Below are 22630 nucleotides of genomic sequence, written 5' to 3' on the forward strand. Positions count from 1 at the left end.
TGCAGGGGGTTGGACTAGATGACCCTTGTGGTCCCTTCCAAATCTACGATTCTGTGATTCTTTGAATGCAGCGAAAGGAGTCAGCATGTGGACTGCATTGCTCTGTGGCAATATCACGACACCAATATACAAATATACAGCGCAATCGTGATCGGAATACTGCACGCAGTTCTGGTCGCCTCACCTCAGAAAGGAGATCACAGAATTGGAAAAGGTTCAGAAGAAGAAATGTAAGAGTAAATGACAACTTCCTCTATCCCCCTTCCCCCCCAAGGAAACGACAGGAAACTGGAGTGTGGGGTGGAAATATCTTTTTTATTAATTCCACGTGATTTAATTCACATCCCTGTTTTGCAAATCCTCCGCCTCCCCTCCGGAGACGGCATCTAGGTTCACTTCCGGGTCAAAGTGCGTACAGATGCTTCACAGTCTATTTAAAAAAAAAAAAAAATCTCGCGTGCTCTTGCTTCCCCACCCACCCAATGACTTCCCAAATTAATACTTCCCCGTAGGCGAAACTGAGGCAGAGTGAAAACATGGCAAAACTCCAAAAAAGCACCAAGGGCAGCTGTATATGAAAAAATAATACAAACTCTTCTCTTCAACTATGTTACAGAAAAAATAACCTGAATGTAGTGGGGGGAGGGGGGGAGGGGGCCTCAGACATAGTGCGCAGAAGCACCCCTCCCCAAAATGCAGAAGTCGGCGTGGAAGATTCCCCCCCCCCCAGCATGGAAAAACTCCTTCAGATGCTGGGCCTAACCCTTCAGCAACCAGGGAGTTTAAAAGCACCCAGAGGGATGGCGTGGCATGGAGAAATCAATGCAAGACAAGAGGCCAGGATCCAACCAGCCCCACTAGCTGGCAAAAGTAGGGTGGGGCGGGGCTGGAGGTGGCTGGCCCAGGCCCCTTCACAAACAACAGAATGGGGGTGGAGTGGTCCAGAGAACAAAGATAGCAGCAAGGGGCTCAGGAGCCCCAAATGGGAGATCAGGATTGACTTGGGACACAAGGGGAGCACTCTGCACGGGCCCCGTGGAAATGCAACACTTCCCAGTTCGTTTGAAGGAGACCCCCACGGCAGAGGGGGCCACAGTCCTGGGTCACCCTGGCTCTGATGCCCCACACTCTCCAAGCTTCCCTTCCTCCCAGATGTTGCAGGAAGGGACCCAGTCAGGTCAATCATGGAAGGGAGTCCACACAGACAGGGTCAAGAATGATCCGAGTGGAGCCCAGTGGCAGCGAGTGACAATGCCAGTTTGCAAATAGTTTTTTCATTAAAATTCATCAGCATCTTAGTCCGAATCTCATAATATGCTTTTTTATGCCATTTTCCCTAGTACAGTGGTACCTTGGTTCCCAAATGGCTTAGTTGTTGAACAAATTGACTCCTGAATGCCGCAAACCCGGATGTAAGTGTTTGCGAACGTTTTTCGGAAGCCGAACGTCTGACGCGGCTTCCGATTGAGTGCAGGAAGCTCCTGCAGCCAATTGGAAGCTGTGCCTTGGTTTTTGAACAGTTTCGGTAGTCGAATGGACTCCCGGAACAGATGAAGTTCAAGAACCAAGGTACCACTGTATGCTTATTTTTGCTGCTTATTGACTCCTAGAATGGTAGAGTTGGGAGGAGTCACAGCTAAATTGCAATTCTATGATTCTTCTCCATCTTCCCCAAGGTGCTCCTAAAAGAAAGGAGAAGCAGGAGGCCAGGAGGCCTTGAGGCCTAGCAGTGGGCCCCTTGCAAGAGTGTGGGCTCTCAAGAGATGCCCGATGATGCCAGTTCTACCTCCTCCGGGCCCAGCTCTGCTGCACTCCTAAGCTGTGGGGGTCCCCCTCAGACATGGGAAGCATTTCCGGAGGATGCAAGCCTGTGTGCCCAAAGCTCTCCGTGGGAAAAAGAGGAGTGGGCTGATGTCACAAATAACTCCCCGCAGCACGACGGAATCCCTACCAGCAGAACAGCAGCATGGCATGGAAGGGCGAGGCAGAGCAGAGAAGCGGCTGGAGGGGTCAAGCGCATCATGCCACCCCACAATGCACACCGAGAGCACTTCTCCAAATACCCACAACTAAGGGGCGACAACAGGTCCTCCACCAGCAGGGTAAGGAGACTGTCTAAGGGGGTACGGACAGACAGACAGACACACACATCTGGGCACAGAGAGATACGGACACCACACGGGCTCCGGGCAGCGCACAGGCCATGCCTTGAATGTTGCGCGTCACAGGTGCGAGTCCTGCATCCCCGCGAAAGTGACCCACATACAGAGAACAAATGAAAGGGGGCGGGCAGAGAACCAGGGGACGACGAAAACCTGAAGGCACCGCTTTGCAGGAGTGGGAGACTCTGCCCAAGGCAGGGAGCGAAGAGAGCCTGTTTGCGGGGCGCTGGAATGAGGCACCCCAGAGATTCTCTACCCCCAAAAGAAAACCACACACACACAACGCTAGCTTGTGGAGCAATAGCCAGCCGGTAACAGGAAGGAACGTGCTCAGTGGGGTGTTCCAAGACTTTTCGCAGCCACAAAGCGTGCCAGGCAGAAGTTGGGGGCAGTGTGGGGCAAGGGGGCGCCCCCCTTTCCCTTGCAGGGTTTTTGTCCAGGTGCCTCTCCATAGACAAGGGTATTTACAAGAGCTTCAAGGTGCCCCTTCCGACAACTGTGCATGCCAGGCACAGATCCCACCTAGCCCACCCCCAGGGAAAGAAGCAGGGAGAACCAGCTCCCAGCCACGCAGGGCACCACGGATGGACGTGGCCTCTTTGGACCCAGAGACCGGCTCTGGCGGGCATGGGGGGGGGAAAGGGGGCGTACGCAGGGAGCTTGCAGGATGGCCCAGCAGGATGGGAGGCGTCTTCCAGCCCCCCGGTGCTCATTCTGAGACCTCGGGGTGCGCGGGGAGCCTGCCCTCAGCCTGCCGCTGCGTCTCCCAGAAGTCCCGTTCCAGCTGCTCCAGCTGGGAGATGAGGGGCAGCTGTATGGCCAGGTGCATCCGGAGGGCTTCCAGCCACTGCTCCAACCGACTGAAGGAAGGCCTGGAGGAAGAGCAAGGAGGACATGAGGATTCACTCTTGCAGGTAGGCTGCTCCTGTGCATGGAGGCTCAACAATATCGTAAGAAGAGCCTGCTGGCAGGGGTGCTGCAAGGGGTAGGGCCCAGGAGGCATAGCCCACCCCCCATTCATCTCAGGGACCTGTGGGTTTAGGGGGTGTTGCAAGAGGGGCCAGGAGGCACTGCCCCCCCAAAAAAAATTTGATTAGGGGTGTTGCAAGGGGTGAGCCCAAGAGACACAGCCCTCCAATATTTCTCAAAGGGGCCTGATTGTTTCTGGGTCAGTACATACATTTGTTGGTGGGGAGTGAATGGGTCATGAGCTGAGAAAATAAAGGCACCCCCAACCTGTGGCTCTCCAGATGTTTTGGCCTACAACTCCCATGATCCCTAGCTCAGTGTTTCCCAACCTTGGGCCTCCAGCTGTTTTTGAACTACAATTCCCATCATCCCTGACCACTGGTCTTGCTAGCTAGGGATGATGGGAGTTGTAGTCCAAAAACAGCTGGAGGCCCAAGGTTGGGAAACACTGCCTAGCTAACAGGACCACTGGTCAGGGATGATGGGAACTGTAGTCCAAAACATCTGGAGGGCCGAAGGTTGGGGGTGCCGGAAATAAATGATTTGAAGAAGAATCACAGAATCAAAAAACTTTAGAGTTGGAAGGGGACCAAATTATCATCAGTCCCACCCCTGGCAGTGCAGGAGTTTATCTGGAGATAACAAATGGGAGTAACTGAAGGGGACTTTAATTAGGGTTTGTTGGGAATAGGAATAGGGGTTGGCGGGTGCAAATGAACAAAATAATGTCTCTGCGGGTGATCTGGACAGGGAAAATGGTTGCCCTGCCTCCTGCGACATTTAATTTCCAACTGTGAACCTACAGCTAGCTATAAATTACCATATGCAAATTAGTTCCTATGGGCCCACCCCTAAGGGACAGCTCAGAACATCCTGACCCCCTTTCCAGCACTAAATCCACCTCCCATACATCCTTGTCGCTCACCGTTTCTCGTGATCCAGATCGCAGCAGCGGACGGCAATGGGGAAGAAGCTTGGGGGGCAGTTGGGGGGGCAGTAGCGGTCCAAGAAGCCCCTCACATTCAGGCCAAAGTCCAGGGTCCGAGGCAGGTAGTCGGGGTCCGCGCTGACCCTCCCAATGATCTGTGTGCAATGGAAAGGAAGGAGGTGTTAGACGTGCCTCCCTGCATCGGGGGCTCATCCAGGATTAGAACCCAGAGCCCAGCGTAAGAGGGACCCTAACACTAGAACTCGCAGCCATATTCAGGACAGATAAAAGAAACGCCTTTCTAGTTAAACGGTGGAACTCCCTGCCACAGGAGGCAGTGATGGCCATAAGTTGGATGGCTTTAAACGAGGACTAGACACATTCATGGAGGAGGAGAAGGCTAGCAATGGCCACTAGCCAAGATGGCTATGCTCTGCTTCCACTGTCAGAGGCAGCAAGGCTTCCAAATAGTTTCTGAAAGTCCTGAACCTTTCATTATTCAGCTTCCTTGGATGTCCATTAGTTCAAGTGTCAAGTGGAAAAAGCTTTTCTCTATTCCCTCTCTCCATGCCACGCACGCTTCAGAGAAAAAGGTGCACGGCTGAAATCCCAAGTGATTAAATCGACAGGCGAAAAGGGCATGGTTTGGGAAAGTTGGTAGTAGCAGCCGGTGCAGCCAAGCCTACTTGCCTCGCAAAGGATGATGCCGAAGGAAAACACGTCCACCTTCTCGTCGTAGCTCCTGCCTGCACAAGGAGAGAGAGGGAGTCCATTACCCAGGCATCAGACCTACAAGCACTCTCTCAGCAACCCATTTCCCTGCCTGCATGGCGTTGCCTGCAGACCCTGGTGTTCCTCCGTGCCAAAGAAAGAGCCATTTCACCAGAGCCACAGAGGCACAACCCTTGGGAGTGACATCTTCCCCAAAAGTGCAGCTCAAACCGGATTGTTCAGCCCGGTCACAGAGGTCACCTGGGAGGGCGCCGTCAACTGCTCCCCACTTTACAAGGCAAGTGTCAGGGGGCTGTCAGGGGGAGCAGGTTTATCAACAGGTCAGGAGGGAGACTCAAAGTCAAGTCAGCTGCTTCATTCGGGAAATTTGTATACAACAGAGGTCACTCTGGCATGGCTGCCCTCACTGAAAATGTTGCGCCTCTTCTTCTTCCTAGCTTTCCTCTTCCGGACGTCTCCCAAGCAGATGCAAACTCTGTTGGGGAGGAGGGAACCCCTTGCCTTGGGCTTTCCTAGCTTTCTGTTTGGCTATGTGTAACGCTCTGCGTGATCTGAGGGGTGAGGGGAGCTCAAGGCAGAGGGACTGGGCAGCTGCTGTGAAGCTCTTGCAGTTTCTGGCCCCTCCCTGAACTCTAATTCCGAACCTGAGCTTGAAGTATAATAATAATAATAATAATAATAATAATAATAATAATAGTTTTTTATTTATACCCTGCCCTCCCTGGGCTCAGGGTGGCTAACACCAATAAAATTTCAGTAAAAACATAATAAGAAAAGAAAAATTAATGGGAAAATAAGGATATGTTTTTGGATAATATGTTTTGTTATAACTTTGAATAAAGAAAAAAAAAGAAAAAGAAAAATACAGGTTAAAATGCAGTATAAAATGTATGTCCCTTTTCCTGTCCTTGGAGGGATTCCTGCCTCTGGCTCTCTTTGTTCACCCAAGCTGCCTGTTTCTCCCACCCCCTGGCTTCCTGCCTCCTCTGATCTGCCTCGTGTCCCACCACCACTCCTTCTTCCTCTGTGGCTTCTCTAGGGAGTTCCTCGTCCGAAGACCCCGCCCCCCGCACTGTTCGTCATCCAGCCAATCCCTGACAGGAAGGGCCATAGCTCAGGGGCATGCAGAAGGTTCCATCCCCAGTGACATCACCAGGGAAGATTTGGAAAGACCCCTGAGCCTGAAACCCTGGAGGGCCGCTGCTGCCAGTCAGTGCATGCAACACTGAGCAAGGCGGACCAATAGTTGGACTCAGCATAAGCCTGCCTCCTGCATGTGGAACCATGGGGATCAGACTATTTGCACCTGCTTGGCATGTAGAAGCTCCCAGGGTCAACCCCCAACAGCGTTGGGAATGCCCCCCCTGAAACCCTGGAGAGCTGCTGCCAGTCAGTGTAGACAACACTGACCAAGATGGAGCAATGATCTGACTCAAAGTAAGACAGTTTCCCTTGTTCCCATGAACCTTCCTTTGCTCTGGATGCTGAACGCCAAGCAAAGAAGCCCTGGCAATGTCCCCACTCGCCCTCCCTCTGCCCCACTCACCGTTGATCATTTCTGGAGCCATCCAGTAGGGATTCCCCACCACCGTGTACCTCTTCCTGCGGTCTGGCTTCTTCAGAGTGGCCAGTTGGTTCTTCTCATCGACCATCAGCCTTGCAAGGCCAAAATCGGCCACTACCACACTTTTGTTCTGTCCGGGGAGAGAAATGGCCCTTGTCAGCCACATGGCAGCTTCAAGATTTGCAGTCATTGACAGAGGAAGCTCAAGACCCTCCCTGCTGCACTGGACCTGGTACTGCAACAACTCACCTCCCGCACCAGACAGTTGTGTGTGTTCAGGTCTCTGTGGATGATGTTCATGGAGTGCAGATAAGCCTGGAAGTGGCAGAGGAGGGGAGACAAGTTAGATTTTTGCCATGCTTCTTTTCAGAAGACTTTAAAGACATTTTCCTTTTCAGCAGATTTTTTTATTTCTCCCAAACTCTATACTGATTCTTCCTAAGAATATGGTTCATAAAACTTTTGTAAATTTTCTCCTTCCCACACCAAAGACGTGCATGCCAGCCAAATTTTAAGTCATGACCTTCTAAGTGCAGGATGTCTGCATTATCCAATGTAATCCATTCTTTTAACCAACACAAACAGGCTGCCTCATACTACATTTGCGGGTCTGGCAGGGCAAAGCCTCCTCTTTCTTTTATTTCTATCATAATTTTATGTTTAATTCTTGGCTTTCCCCCTGCTAAAGGCACTTGGCACCCAGAGGTACACTGCCTTTGGACAGTGAAGCTCTTCTGGACCGACGGCTCCAGGAATGCCTCCCGTTATGTTCGGAATGCCCTGGTCCAAACCAGGAAAATATATCTCCCCAGAGGATCTTGTGATGGCTTTGTTCACTCCCAAACCTCACATAGCATCTTGTCGCACTGCATTGCAGGAAGGTGGCTGATTCCCCTATATACTCACCATCCCTGCAGCAATGTCTTTTGCAAAGCTGACCCTCTGGCTCCAGGGATACTGGCCATCCTGAAAGCAGAAGCAGATGGTGAGGGGGCACCCCGCTTTCTGGGCAGAGGAGCAAAGACACCCGGGCAGTTGGGATAATCATTTTGGGCTTGTAAATGGCAAAGGATATTGCAAGTTGCTTTGGGATGCCTCACGGGGATTGCTCCATAAATGAAATAAATGATATTTTCTATGCACTGCTTTCAATTTAGAAAACCCCAGGGCAGTTCACAAACACTTGGTGGGTTGTGAACGCATCCCCTCCTGCCGTTTGTCAAATTCAGCCGTGATCCCTGCATTGCAGGGGGTTGGACGAGATGACCCTTAGGGTCCCTTCCAACTCTAAAATTCTATGGAATTATATTTTAGCAAAATTAGGTGAGGCTGTAACCTTCTTATTTGAGCTGGTGGCGGGTGGGATGGCGGAGGCAGAAGACAACAACCCCTGTGTTGTGCAAATGAGGGTCTCCCAAGCCCCTGAGTCACCCAGATTGTAATCTCTGCTGATGTCCTCACCATGTTCTTGATGATCCCACGGAGCGTCCCTCCCTTGATGTACTCAGTGATGAAGTTCAGCCGCTTGTCCTTGTAGAGAACCCCGATGAACCGCAGCACGTTGGGGTGCTCCAGGCATCGCATCACTTTCACCTGGGGGAGGGAGGGCGGAAGAGCACCACGAGGGGGTCAGCCACCAGGCCAAGATGGAGCGGCAGAGATTATCCAAGAATTTATCTGGAGCCAGAAGCAGTCAGGGTGGGTGGGAAGGGGGAGGGGCAGCCTAGCAGATTTATTCAGACTGTATTAGGGTTGTTGCTGGCTTTTTCCAGGCAATTGGTTGGATTTCTGTGACTTCACAGAAGGGACGCCTTCCAACATTCTGAAAGGGAAGGGCCAGTCATGGAATGCCAACATACAGGCTCCAATTGGTTGTATTTCTGTGACTTCACAGAAGGGATGCCCTCCAACATTCTGAAAGGGAAGGGCCAGCCATGGATTGCCAACATACAGGCAATCTGTGAGAGAGATGGAAGATGGAGCTAGCTTGTTTTCTGCTGTTCTAGAGGGGAGGACCTGAACCAATGGAATCAAGTTACAAGGAAGGAGATTCTGACAAAACCTTAAGAAGAACCTTCTGAGTGTAAGAGCCGTTTGACAGAGGAAAGGACATTTTGGAAGGTGGCGGACTCTCCTTCATTGGTTTTTAAACAGAGGTTGGATGGGCATCTGCCAGCGATCTCTAGCTGTAATTCCAGCATTGCAGGGGCTGGACTAGAATACCTTGGGATCCCTTCCAACTTGACAATGCTATGAGTCTATGACTCTATGGTAGCTATCAAGGAAAAAACAGAGCAGGGTGTTGCGAGGGGACTCCATGGCTACTGGAATATACTTAGGCTAGATCTACCTCCTTAAGGAATGTTCTTTGGGTCTCCTCATCAAAGCGGATCAGTTCCTTCATGACCATCACTTCTCCCGTTTCCCGGTGCGTCACCTGCCAAAGGATGCATTTATTTCTTTACACGTTTTGTGGTCCACTCTCAGTGACAGATTTACGTATAAGCTAAACAAGCCAAAGGACCCCACTCCCTTGGGGGTTCCAAAAAAAATTTAAAGGGGAAAAATCTAGATGTACATTTCCAAAATATAAGATAAAAAAACAAATAAAATAAAACCTACATACAGCAACAGTGTTTTGTGTTGTGTAGGCTCCTATTTGTTATGTGCAAATGGCTTTAGATGCCTATTAGGTCCATAAATTACCATATAGAATATATTCAACACAAAAATAGCAGCAACAATTTGTTGTTGACAAAGGACAGCTAGACATATAAAGGGCCCCATTACCTTCAGTAGCTTAGGGCCTCATCAAACCTAAATCCAGCCCTGCCCACTCTTCATGCCCAGAAAGGAAGCTCAAATCTTTAAAACATCATTAACAGTATTAGCACATCTCATGCGGGGGTTCAGTTCCAAGGGTTCCACAAATGCACAAAAATCGTGCATACATACCCAAACCTTTGGAGCCACCCCACAGCTAGCGGGGAAGGGGGAGGAGACTCCTCCGTTCAGCTGGAGCACTGAATGGGCATTGCCCAACCGCAGCAAGGCAGACAACTCAAAAGCTCATTTTGTGCCAGGTAGCTGCCAAGCGGAAACAGCACGAAAAGAGCTTTTAAGCTCTCTGCCTTGCTTGGGGGGTGGGGGGCAAGGTGTGCTCGGCATGTGGGATCTGGAAGGCTGGGGAAGCCCACACGAGATCTCACAGGAGCTCAAATGGCTCCACGAGATCTTGTGCGAGCATTCCAGAGTGATGTCACAGCATGTTCATCATCAGTAATAAATAATAATAATAATAATAATTTTTTATTTATACCCCGCCCTTCCCGGTTCAGAAAACCGGGCTCAGGACGGCTAACAACAAATTTAAAACACTTAATTGATGCAACAAAAAACAGCATAAAATACAGTATAAAACGTGAATAACAATAAATTCAGAATTCAACATCAATTTAGGAGGGAAATCCATCCAGTTAACATGATATGATCACCAGGGCTAGCTGGCTAAATTAGTCCTATTTGGGCCAGCGAGGAGGCCAGGGGAGAATCAATGAGTTGCCTGGGGTTGGTGTGATTGAGCCATGGACAAGGCCCAGCTGGGGAAGGGCAGAGCGGGCACACTGGTACCTTGATTGCCTGCCCAAAGCAGCCCTTGCCCAAGACCTCGCCGTGGATGAGATCCGAGGGGCGGAAGATCCGGTGGAGCCGCGAGACAACTCGGAGGGACTCGGAGCGCCCAATGTCCTTCCGCTGCGAGGCAGGGGAGCCCAGGGAACTGGAGCAGGGGGATTTGTCGATGCTGCAGCTTCTCCTAGGAGGATCAAGGCAAGAAAGAGAGAGGGGGCATCAGCAGGGGCACAACAGAGGAACGATAGTGGTCACTCCTGCCCTCTTGAAAGGGGAAATGTGGGACCTGTTTACCTGCAAGATCACCCCAATTGCGCCCACCCAACTGCTTTGGCACTGTACCTTCAGAGCATGTTTGAAGCATGTTTTTTCTCATAGATTTCTGAACAACACAGCTGGTTAAGGGTTTATGGGAATTGCAGTTCATGCACTGGTTACCCAAGACTAGATTACCACGATGTGCTCTATGTGGGGCCTTCTGGCACCTGATCCGGAAGTTGAGGATAGTGCAGAATGCTGCAGCACGATTGCTGACAGTAGCGAGGCCTTGCCAACATGTAACACCTGTGCTCAGAGATCCACACTGGTTGCTGATTTGCTACTGGGCCAATTTCATGGCGTTACTATTAGTATACAAAGCCCTTAACCCTTTAGGAACAGCTTACCTGTGAGGTTGCCTTATGCCCACTCGACAGCCTTGCTGAGCGGAAGTGGCCCTGTTACAGGTGCCACATCATAACCATTCCATATTTGTAAGCACTTGATCTTTTAGTTTGGCAGTGCCTACAACTTTGGAACTGCCTGCCTAATGAAGTTAGGCAGGGGCCTCTGCTGCACTCTTTTCAGAGCTTGCTTATATTATATTATATTATATTATATTATATTATATTATATTATATTATATTATATTATTTATATATATATTTGCTTAGACAAGCTGACCAGGATGTTTAGAAAGTTGGTGTGAGTTTCAGTCTGTTCTTAGTCTATTGCTACTATAACTTTTTGAACGTCCTATTTTGTTATTAATTCTTCTTGTTGATAAAAACAACATAAAAATAAGGAACCGAAGAAAGACGGGAGCCAAAATAAGAGATATATGAAAGACTGGTGGTGTTTCAAATTTTTGATTTTTTGTATATCTTGTAAAAGCTTATAAGTAAAATTATTTTTTAAAAAACTATTATTGTTGATAATTTGATTGTTTTATATTCTTTGTAAAATGTTTTGAGCATTTTTTTTACAACCAAGCAGTGTACACATTTTGCAAAAAAGAGCAGGTACAACCCTGCCTCCAGCGTCCCCCAACCTGGTGCCCCCCAGGTTTGCTGAACTCCCACCATCCCTGACCCATCACTGCTCCAGTGGTGGGGTACAGGCATAACCCCCCAATTTAGGGCTGGCTGCTTAGCCTCATTGCCTTACATGACGGAGCGCTGGCGGATGGCGGACGGTTCTGGGCAGGGGGTGCGGCTGGGGGAGCGGAGGGGGCTTCGCAGCTCCGAGAGGGGGCTGCCGCCACCGCCCTCCAGCATGTCGTGCGGGTCATGCTCGATGGTGAGCTGCAGCAGGCGGCTGGTCTCCTGGATCAGAAGGTCAATCTGCAGAGGGGAGACAGTAAGGCAGGCCAGGTTGGCATGAATAAGCGACTTCTTTGCAAGGTGCAGAGTTAAACTGTGGAACTCCCTGCCACTGGGGGCAGTGATGGCCACTAACCTAATAATAATAATAATAATAATAATAATAATAATAATAATATTTTTTATTTATACCCCGCCCTCCCCAGCCAAGGCCGGGCTCAGGGCGGCTAACAAGCAATAATAAAAACAAGTTGAATGGATACAACTTAAAAACAAGATTAAAATGCAATATTAAAATATTGAAACATTAGAATATTAAAATGCAGCCTCATCACAAGAGGAGGAAGGAAAAAGGAAAAAGAAAGAGAGGGAGGGAATCAAATTGGCTCCAAGCCAAAGGCCAGGCGGAACAACTCTGTCTTACAGGCCCTGCGGAAAGAAATCAGATCCTGCAGGGCCCTGGTCTCATGAGGCAGAGCGTTCCACCAGGCCGGAGCCAGTGTTGAAAAGGCCCTGGCTCTGGTTGAAGCTAATCTAACTTCCTTAGGGCCCGGGACCTAGATGGTTTTAAAAGAGGATTAGACAAATCCATGGAAGAGGAGAGGGCTACTGAGGGCTGATAGCTCTGCCTCCACAGTCAGAGGCAGCGATGCTTCTCCATACCAGTTACTGGAAATGGCAGGAGGGAAGAGGGCTCTGGTGTTCAAATCCTGCTTTTGGGCTTCCCCTTAGGGCATCTGGCTGGCCACTGCAAAGACAGGATGCTGGACTAGACGGGCTTCTTTGGGCCTGAATCCACCAGCCAGGTTCTTCTCATGGAACCTCCAGGTCCAGAGGCAGTCTATCTAGATACCTAGGAATAACTGGCCCCGGTGAGATCAGGATGCTGGACTAGCTGGGCCAAGGGCCTCTTCTGATGTTCTTATGGGGAGCCCAGATGTTTCCCAGAAAGGCATGGGATCCAGCAGTTACTTTCTCAAAAGCATGGAGGAGAAAGAACCCCCCCAGAACATCACCTCGTCTAGGGGGACATGCCGGATCGGGGTGCCGTTGATCTCCAGGATGCGGTCGCCGACGTGGATGGAGTTCTTCATGTCAGGACTTATGCAGTCGGGGTTCAATCTGTTTCCAGGGTGTTGGAGAGGGAGGCAAGAAAAGGGTTATTATTCCAAGCTGGCATATGGGGGCACCCCCTCAAACCCAAGTCCCAGAGGAGCAAACCAGGCTCCAGAATTCCTAGTGAAGGAAAAAGCAGGACTACACTGTCACAATGCATCAATCTCTTATTTACAATTGACCAGGCTGGAGCCAGGGTGGACTTCGGTAATATGGTACCCTGAGAGAGGACAAAATTTGCTCCTCTCTAAATATTTCATATTTTCACAATAATTCCTTTTGGTGCAGTTGTTTTTTTTAATGGATCTTCTCAGTAAGGTAAAGGTAAAGGGACCCCTGACCATTAGGTCCAGTCATGACCGACTGGGGTTGCGGCGCTCATCTCGCTTTACTGGCCGAGGGAGCCGGCGTACAGCTTCCAGGTCATGTGGCCAGCATGACTAAGCCGCTTCTGGCAAACCAGAGCAGTGCACAGAAACGCTGTTTACCTTCCCGCTGGAGTGGTACCTATTTATCTACTTGCACTTTGATGTGCTTTCGAACTGCTAGGTTGGCAGGAGCAGGGACTGAGCAACGGGAGCTCACCCTGTCGCGGGGATTCGAACCGCTGACCTTCTAATCAGCAAGTCCTAGGCTCTGTGATTTAACCCACAGCGCCACCCGCGTCCCTTGATCTTCTCAGTAGATACCCATATAAATAAAGGTGATATTATTGTTGTTGTTGTTGTTGTTATTTTGTGCCCTCTTGGCTCGGCACCCTGTACAGGGGAACCACTCGCGTTGCTGGAGCCTTGAGCTCCAATTTCACTTGACATTCAATGGATATTTCAAATATTAAGCGCAGTGTAGTGCTTAGAATGTCAGACTAGGATCTGGGGGACCAGTGCTTGAATCTCCTCTTAGCAATGAAGCTCACTGAGTGACTTTGGACCAGGCACTGTCTCTCAGCCTAATTCACCTCACTAGGTTCTTCTGAGGATAAAATGGGGAGCAGGAGAACCATGGGTGCCACCTAGAGTTCCTTGGAGGAATTGGTGGGATATGTATGTAATAATACACAAGAATAAAGCATGCTAACCAAAAACACCTGATAATATTTGATGGCATTTGAAAGATGGCAAATCATGGTATCCAAAATTTCGTAACAGCCGTATAACAGCATCTATCTCTTAATTTCGTAACAGCCATATGGAATTCAGAATTCCATAGTGTCTGGAGAGGGCCACACAAATGCATTAGACAAGACAGCATGGAATGGTAATCTGGTATCTGACATGCAATGGTAATTTAGGATTTGACATGCAATGGTAATTGGGTGTTTGAGAGCCGACAGCATATGAGATTTCGCATCTGAAGCCTACTAGAATCGCAACAAATCAGCAGGCACTGTGAAGCCTAAGAACATGCAAATTTCAAAATGCTGCCTGTAAAATTTCACAGGAAAACTTGATAAATTTTAAACTGTGTTTGAAATAGGAGGTTTTGAAAGATTTCAAGTTGGGTTGGCGATTATTCACTGGAACGATCAGAATAAGAAGGCCGTGGAGGCTGAGTGTGGGCAGTTCCTTGAGGTGAACCACATCACCTGAACAAGGGCAAGACAAGAGCCTGACGCCTGGTGGGCTGTACTTACTCTCTGACGCGGACAGTGTGTGGGTGCTCTGAGCCTCCATGTGGAGCCTCGATGGAGACGGAGAAGCCCCTCTTGCCATCAGAACAGGCCGGGATGGAGACGAGGGTGACCGTGTGCGGGATCCGGGTGCCGGGGGATTCTGGGAGCAGCTGGTCCATCACTGGCGTCACCACCATCTGGTAATAACAGTGTCCGCTGTGGCAGGGAGGAGGAGAAGGGTCAGGCACTAGGGAAGCCGTTCTCAAACGGTGAGCGAGCCCCGAAAGTCCCAAGAGAAATGGAGTGAACTGCGTAACTCGAGGCACCTGAGATGTTCCAACAGGTCTCCTCCGAACAAGGGTTTTAGATTGGGGTGAGGGAAAACAGGCCTCTTTGCCTGGCACTCTTCAATTCTCCTGCCCACCAGGCCAAATCTCTCCTTGGTGCTCCCCCACACCCTCCTTGAGTGTTTCTTCCTGGCTGGAAATGTGCCTTTGAACTCTTATCATCATCATCATCATCATCATCATCTGTTTATTTCCACAAAATTGTGCCCAAAGTGGCTCACAACATCTCATGTGATCACTTAAGTACAACGGTTCAAAAAAGAAAGCATATCAGAAACTATTAGAAATAATAATCTCAATCAATTAAAAATAATAATAATCACCCATACGCATTTTATTTGAAGACGTAATTTAATACCACACTGTCCCCGGCTGCCCTCAATGTTCAAGAAGCTGTCTATGTGACAGGGTTGCTGTGTTCTGGTAAAATATCCCAGTACCAATAGTTTGGAAATAGCACAAAACTGCAGCCTAGAGAAAACAAGCTGCACTGATGTTACAAGAAACAAATACTTGGATCAGTAAATTAGCTAGGGTGGAGAAACCGGTGTTGTTTTGCATCACAGTTTACAAGTTACATAATGAGCCTTGTTTCCCAGAACAGCTACCAGCCTAGTTGCCTTTAAAAGAGGACTAGACAAATTCATAGAGGAGGGGGCTACCAATGGCTACTAGCCACCTCCACAGCTGGAGGTGCAGCAAAGCCACAGGAGGGAAACCACAGGAGGGGAGAGGGCTCTTGTGTTCGAATCCTGCTTTCAGGCTTTGCTTTGAGGCATCTCAAAGCAGCATACAAGAGCAGGAGGCTAGACTAGATTGGCCATTGGCTTGATCCACCAGGCTCTTCTGATGCTCTTCTGATACGGGACAAGGCTCCACAGCGGAGCCTGAAATCTCCATTTGCAGCCTGCAATAATGAAAGCTGTCCCTTTGGTTCTCTCTGCCTGTTTCCTGCCCAAGCACTGCCCCCCCCCCACAAGTGAGCCCAGCTGTTCTCCCCTCTCACCAGTAGAGCTTGGACCGTTCCACCAGCGCATAAGTGTCTCCATCGCCGATGAATGCCCGGCAGTTCAGGCAGCTGAAACATTCGGGGTGATATTTCTGTTCTCCAGCAACCTAGGAGGGAAACAGACACATGTACAGTGGTACCTCGGGTTAATTCATTCTGGAGGTCTGTTCTTAACCTGAAACTGTTCTTAACCTGAAGCACCACCTTAGCTAATGGGGCCTCCCGGTGCTGCCAGAGAACGATTTCTGTTCTCATCCTGAAGCAAAGTTCTTAACCCGAGGTACTATTTCTGGGTTAGCGGAGTCTGTAACCTGAAGTGTATGTAGCCTGAAACGTATGTAACCTGAGCTACCACTGTATTTACATATTTACATCTCTTCCAGTTCTCTAGTTCTATGGAGAGGGGTTTATAAATTCTGGAACAAACTAACAGGAACCAATAGGGAGCCTGGATTTAAACTGCACCTGCAAAGGCACATATCAGGAAGGGCTCACTGTCAGTGACATGTTGGAATCCAGGAGCCCTGCAAGTCTGATCCTATAGGGGGCATGTGACCCCCTCCCAAAACACGACATAGACCTAATTCCCAGAACTATGACACCAGGTGACGTGCAGGTGGCTGTGGTTTCAGTTAAGAGGTGACTTGGAGGAAATAGGAACTACTCAGTTCCTTTTCGGCCTCTGTCTTCTTCTGCTAGGGGAACTATGTTCAGCCTGGGAAATGCAGAACAAAGAAGTCTAAAGAGGGGCTTGCAGTGGGTTATTTCAGAGCCTCTTTTGAGCGTTTTTGGAGAGAAGGTGAGGGGCCGGGAGACTGGAGACGGGCAAAAGGAGTGGGATGGGATTGCCCCTGCTTTTCAAAAACAGAAAAGGAAAACAGCTCTGGGAAATTCAGGCAGGCCAGCCTAATAATAATAATAATAATAATAATAATAATAATAATAATAATAATAATAATATATTATTTGTACCCTGCCATCTGGCTGAGTTTCCCCAGCCACTCTGGGCGGCTTCCAACAAGGATTAGAAAGACATGAAAATGTCACATATTAAAAAATTCCCTGGACAGGGCTGCCTTCAGATGTCTTCTAAATGTCAGGTAGTTGTTTATCTCTTTGACATCTGATGGGAGGGTGTTCCACAGGGCGGGCACCAGTACTGAAAAGGCCCTCTGCCTGGTTCCCTGTAGCTTTGCTTCTCGCAGTGAGGGAACCGCCAGAAGGCCGTCGGCGCTGGACCTCAGCATCCGGGCAGAATGATGGGGGTGGAGACGCTCCTTCAGGTATACTGGGCCGAGGCCGTTTAGGGCTTTAAAGGTCAACACCAACACTTTGAATTGTGCTCAGAAACATACTGGGAGCCAATGTAAGAGCCAATGGCTATACTGGGCAAAATTCTAGGGCAGGCGGTTAAGGAGTCCATTTGGGAGCATCTAGAAAATAATGCGTTGATATTAGAGGCTAGTATGGATTTCACAAGAGAAAGCCATGCCAGACAAAGCTTGTCTCCTTTCTTGATGCAGCGGCTGGTTTGGTAGATCATGAGGATGCCAAAGACACAGAATGTCTTCATTTCAGCAAAGCATTTGGGCTAGAGGAGATCCCTCTGCTCTCTCCTGGACCCCCTTTCTTACCATAACGAGCCCTTTGGTGATCTGCTCTGAGCAGCCGTGGCAGAGCTCCCCAAAGTGCGCCCAATAGTCCTTCTTGCAGTAGAGGCGTCCATCCTTCTCGTAGTACTGGTGGGAAAGGGATGCCCCACATTCGCAGCACCTGCAAGGACAGCAAGAGGGAGAGACGTCAGGCCCTGGGACTCATATTTATTAACTCATTTCATTATGGCTTTCAAAAAGTTAAAATAACAATAGACTAAAAACAGGCTGAGACTTGCATCAACTTTCTAAACATCTGGATGGGCTTGCCCAAACAATAATGTTTTTAGCAGGCACTGAAGAGGGTACACTGAAGGCACCTGCCTGGTTTCAAGAGGCAGGGAGTTCCAAAGTTTAAGTGCTGCCACACTAAGATATAGATTTCTTACAAATGCAGAATGGGTATTATATAACCGCCAACACTTCTTCGATGAAAATAGGGACGTCCTATTTAACAACAACAACAACAACAAAACAACTAATAATAATAATAATAATAATAATAATAATAATAATTTTATTATCTATGTCCCAGCCACTCTAGACAGCTTCCAACATATATAAAAACATAATAAAATATTAAACATTAAGAAACCTCCCCATACAGGGCTGCCTTCAGATTTCTTCTAAAGGTTGCATATAGGCGTACCTTAGAAGTCAAACAGAATCTGTTCCAGAAGTCTGTTCGACTTCTAAAATGTTCGAAAACCAAATTGCAGCTTCTGGTTGCAGGAAGCTCCTGTAGCCAATCATAAGCCTCAGAAGCCTGTCAGACGTTTGGGTTCCAAAAATAGTTCGCAAACCGGAACAGTCATTTCTGAGTTTGCAACATTCAGGAGCCAAAACGTTTGGGAACTAAGCTGTTTGAAAACCAAGGTATGACTGTAGTTACTTATCTTCTTGGTTCAGTGGTCACATAACTCCCTACCCTCCAACATTTTTCTGATGAAAATAGGGACGTCCTAAGGAAAAGCAGGACATTCCAGGATCACATCAGAAACCGGTACAGCTTCTGTAACATCTGGGACTGTCCCTGGAAAATAAGGGCACTGGGAGCATCTGGTATTATGTGGCACTTGTAACAATGCCAGTTCTGCAAATCAAAGCAGCCAAATGGATATAGATGTGGTAAGGCGATCTCACAAGTAAACTGGTCCCAGCTTGTTAAGAGCTTTATATACTAATAGTAACACTTTGAACTTGGCCCAATAGCAAATTGGCAAGCAGTGCAGTTCTTGGAGCACAGGTGTTATATGCTGCCAAGGCCTTACTCCTGTCAGCAACCGTGCTGCAGCATTCTGCACCAACTGCAGCTTCAGCCTCAAGCATCTTAACAGACGGCCTTCGCCCTCAACCGAGCAATGTGTGCACAGCAGCCCTTCCAAAAGTTTGGGAAAAGACTGAAATGGTCTCTTTGGGTCAGATCCATTTAATATTGAGTTACAGTAATGCCCTTCCAGCATGGCATAGTGGTTAGGTTGTTGGACTAGGACCTGGGAAGCCAGGGTTCAAATCCAGACAGCCATGGATGACCTTGAGCCAGCCATACTCTCTCTAACCAACCTCTCAGGGCTGTTTTAAGGATACAATGGAGATGGGAGGAGAACCATGTATTACGACCTGGAGTTCCTTGTTGGAAAGGTAGGATATCAGGGCAAGAGATAAAATAAACCCCCTCCCTCCCTAAGTTTGACTCGTGGATTTCAGGCTGGGCATTTGACTGATTGAGGAAACGATTGCCTCAGCCGGTCAAATAACGGTCAAGACGATTTTCAAAGCATTAAATTGACTAGGACAAAGGGGAATCCTCTCTTTGTCAGCTGGCGTGATCCTTGGGCTCATTACAACATCCAGAGGATTGGGCCCATCATAGTTCAGCAATATGACCAGCCAGATGCATGAATGAGAGGTCCAACAGCAGGACCTGGGTGGTGCAATAGCAATGCTATGCCAACTTGCAATTTCCAGCAATGGGGCATTCAGAGACAACAGAGGTCAAACACAGAGGTCAAACACAGCCGTCACAGAAGGTATTACCCTCCTTGGCAGATATCAAAAACACTTTCTTCTACATCACTTAATTGTTGGGGAGGTTGCAATAAACTTGGTACATATCATTTATAGCGGTGCTGTAAATTGGTGCAAGTTTTTTGTAGTTTTTTTTTTTAATTTTGGCAGATGATTATTCCTAAAGAAACCATGGTTTATTGTCCAAAATTAAATAATGGGTCTTATTGGCAGCTCAAACAGTAACTCCAACTTATTGGTCTTGGCAGCTCAAACAGTAACTCCAACTCAATGGAAAATGGCCCCAAATCTTACACTGGATGTTTAGTACCTCTCACACTGGAATAATGGAGAAAAATATGCATAATTTGAGATTTCCACAGGGATTAGAACTTCTGGACACTTTTTATATGATTAGGCATTGTGTTATGACATCAACAGCAGAAACATCATTTTCATGACAATCCTTGTCCCCAGCCTGGCAAATTGGAAACTAGACTTAATAATCAGAAAACGCTAATATTTTTTTACTTGGACTTTCTTATTTTAGCCCATGTGCAAATGTACTTATTCTAAGTGCCTGTTTTATAGTTTTGTTTGTCATCTTTGAATTCTCATCTGTTGTTATCACCGTTCTCTCTGTTTTATATGCATTATAACAGAAACAAAAAGTCTTCGCCAAAAAACATGGCCATCATGGCCTTATCCTTCATGAATTTGTCTAATTCTCTTATCCAGCCATCACTACCTCCTGCGGGAGTTCCGTAGCTTAACTACGCACTGTGTGAAGACATACTTCTACTGCAATCTCCAAACACTCAGCTTCGTTTTAAAATGACTTCCTGAGGTTTGTGGGAGGGCTAACGGTTAAAGGCAAAGCAGGAGCAATAGAAGAGAAGAGAAGAGAAGAGAAGAGAAGAGAAGAGAAGAGAAGAAAAGAAAAGAAGGCAGTTTTTATGGGAAGCTGTGGTAAGGAGGCAGAGGTGGCTCAGTTCTTCAAAAACTCTGAACACTGATGAATATTTGGTGACGTCTGACAATCCGGTTGTGACTGCCAGCCACATTCAAAATATATGCACCGTGAAATTGTCTCTTTGGCACAGAGGTTGGTGAATCCCTGGCAACCCTGAAAGGCTGGTGGGCCTGTGGAAAAGAGACGAGCTAGGTGCAGTTTGTTTGTGGCAACAAAGAGGCGTCAAAGGCTGGCAAGACCAAGGCCAGGGATCTGAACATGCCACCCGTTGTTTCCGTCTCTGAAACTGAACGTTTAGGGAAGCAACTCTACTTTCCACCCTTATGAACCTCCGTCGAAGTCATTTCCAGGCTTGCAAAATAGCTGTGACACTTTTCTGGGTGAGTTCCCCAACAATGAGGAGGCAAAACTCACCCGAAATCACATGTCCAAATACTGTAAGAACTTTCCTTACACCAGAAGGTCAGACGTGATGGTGGCTGGAACCCATTGAGACAGGATAGGGTAGAAGGCAGGGAACCCAACAGCAGGGGGTGCCAGAGCTGATTGCAGGCAGAGCAAACTGTCTGCCTTCAAGGACCAGCTATTACTGGAAACAGCTGGGTTTTTCTGATGGTGAGAGGGATGAGCTTCTCTGTGGCAATGATTCTCCCTTGCATGTGAACACACAGGATGAAACTGTCAAATCAGCTATGATTAAGTGGGCACAAGATATTGGTCATAACATCATGTTTGAAGACTGGGAACGGTTATGGACCACCGGTATAAAATTTACGGCATGTAATGCCTTAAAAGAAAATATTATGAAAATGATTTATAGGTGGTACATGACCCCAGTCAAGCTTGCAAAAATTTACCACTTGCCTGATAATAAGTGTTGGAAATGTAAAGAGACTGAAGGTACATTCTTTCACCTTTGGTGGACGTGCCCAAGGATTAAGGCTTTCTGGGAGAAGATTTATAATGAAATAAAAAAGGTATTTAAATATACCTTTCTGAAGAAACCAGAGGCCTTTCTCCTGGGTATGGTTGGCCAATTGGTGTTAAAGAAGGACAGAACATTTTTTATGTATGCTACAACAGCAGCAAGAATACTTATTGCAAAGTATTGGAAGACAGAAGAATTACCCACCGTGGAAGAATGGCAGGTGAAAGTTATAGACTATATGGGACTGGCAGAAATGACCGGCAGAATCCGAGACCAGGGGAAAGAGACGGCGGAAGAAGATTGGAAGAAATTTAAAGACTATCTTAAGAAATATTGTAAAATCGTTGAATGTTAAGACGATGCTGATTTTGAAATTAAGGGGTTGCTAGCTGTAATCTTTATGTGAATATGAAAAGTAAGCTTAAAAATCTAACAGAAACTAAGGGAAGGATTTGTTGAAGAGACTTAATTAGAGAATGGAATACAGTAAGGAGAGGTATGAGGAGGTCGGGAAAGTAAGTTTCATGAACATAAGGGAATGAAGTTATACATGTGGTTTTTTGCCTTTTTTGTATGTATTTCTGTTTTTGTTTTTTGTGTTTTTTGTGATTTTTATGTGTTATAAAATTTGTGAAAATGCCAATAAATATCTTTATAAAAAAAAAAGATTCTCCCTTGCATGTGGAAGGTCCCAGGTTCAATCCCTGGCATCTACAAGGCAGGGCTGGGGATATTCCCAGTGTCAAGGACTGGTTGGAGGCAGAGGAGTGGTGGGAGGTACCGGCTAGGGAACCCCCCAAGGGAACCCCCAGGGAAGAAGGCTCAGAGCCAGGGGATTGGTGATGTGGTGACCATGAGTGGTCGGAAGGAGAAGAGGAAGCAGACTGGGAGGAGAAGGTGTCAGAAGCTGAACAGGCAACAGGATTTAGTGAGCAAGAAGAGACTGTGGCAGATGAGTTCAGAGGCAGAGGTAGAAGCGGAGGCTGGGGAGGAGGAGGGCCAAGAGGCAGAGATGAGGCAGGCTGGTGAGGAAGCCAGGGAGTCTCCCCCTCCTGCTGCAACCAGCTCCCCTCCCCGTGGGTCTCCTAGAACACACAGAGACATGAAAAGAGCAGAGCAGAGATTGGTTGTATGCAGGCACAGTCTCAGTCTCTGATTGCTTGGGGAAAAAACCCTGGAGAGGAGTGGACTTAGGCAGCTGTGGGGAAGGTGGGGACCTTCAGTCCTCACAACCGCCTCATTGGGGCAAGAGCTACTGGGAGGAGTTGGTGGGATTACAGTGGTACCTCGGGTTACAGACGCTTCAGGTCCGCTAACCCAGAAATAGTACCTCGGGTTAAGAACTTTGCTTCAGGATGAGAACAGAAATCGCGTGGTGGCGGCTCAGCGGCTGCAGGAGGCCCCATTAGCTAAAGTGGTAC

The 22630-nt window shown here is 48.0% G+C and overlaps 1 protein-coding gene across 3 annotated transcripts in view; it reads right to left on the minus strand.

Annotated features, from left to right (window-relative positions):
* Positions 1 to 294: 294 nt before the first annotated feature.
* LIMK1 (LIM domain kinase 1) overlaps positions 295 to 22630 on the minus strand; it is a 38310-nt gene continuing 15974 nt past the window's right edge. For all 3 annotated transcript variants that reach the window (XM_028708328.2, XM_028708327.2, XM_077919340.1), the window contains 14 exons: positions 17284 to 17422; positions 15647 to 15756; positions 14315 to 14509; positions 12582 to 12687; positions 11411 to 11586; positions 9986 to 10169; positions 8706 to 8792; positions 7817 to 7948; positions 7262 to 7321; positions 6605 to 6670; positions 6338 to 6485; positions 4750 to 4805; positions 4057 to 4214; positions 295 to 3034 (listed from right to left, as the gene is read on the minus strand). In XM_028708328.2, the coding sequence (XP_028564161.2) occupies positions 2872 to 3034; positions 4057 to 4214; positions 4750 to 4805; positions 6338 to 6485; positions 6605 to 6670; positions 7262 to 7321; positions 7817 to 7948; positions 8706 to 8792; positions 9986 to 10169; positions 11411 to 11586; positions 12582 to 12687; positions 14315 to 14509; positions 15647 to 15756; positions 17284 to 17422 (1780 nt within the window). In that variant the 3' untranslated portion in view covers positions 295 to 2871. The remainder of the gene's footprint in view (positions 3035 to 4056; positions 4215 to 4749; positions 4806 to 6337; positions 6486 to 6604; positions 6671 to 7261; positions 7322 to 7816; positions 7949 to 8705; positions 8793 to 9985; positions 10170 to 11410; positions 11587 to 12581; positions 12688 to 14314; positions 14510 to 15646; positions 15757 to 17283; positions 17423 to 22630) is intronic.

This window comes from Podarcis muralis, chromosome 15 (genome assembly GCF_964188315.1).
Source record: "Podarcis muralis chromosome 15, rPodMur119.hap1.1, whole genome shotgun sequence".
In the NCBI taxonomy this organism is placed as follows: Eukaryota; Metazoa; Chordata; class Lepidosauria; order Squamata; family Lacertidae; genus Podarcis; species Podarcis muralis.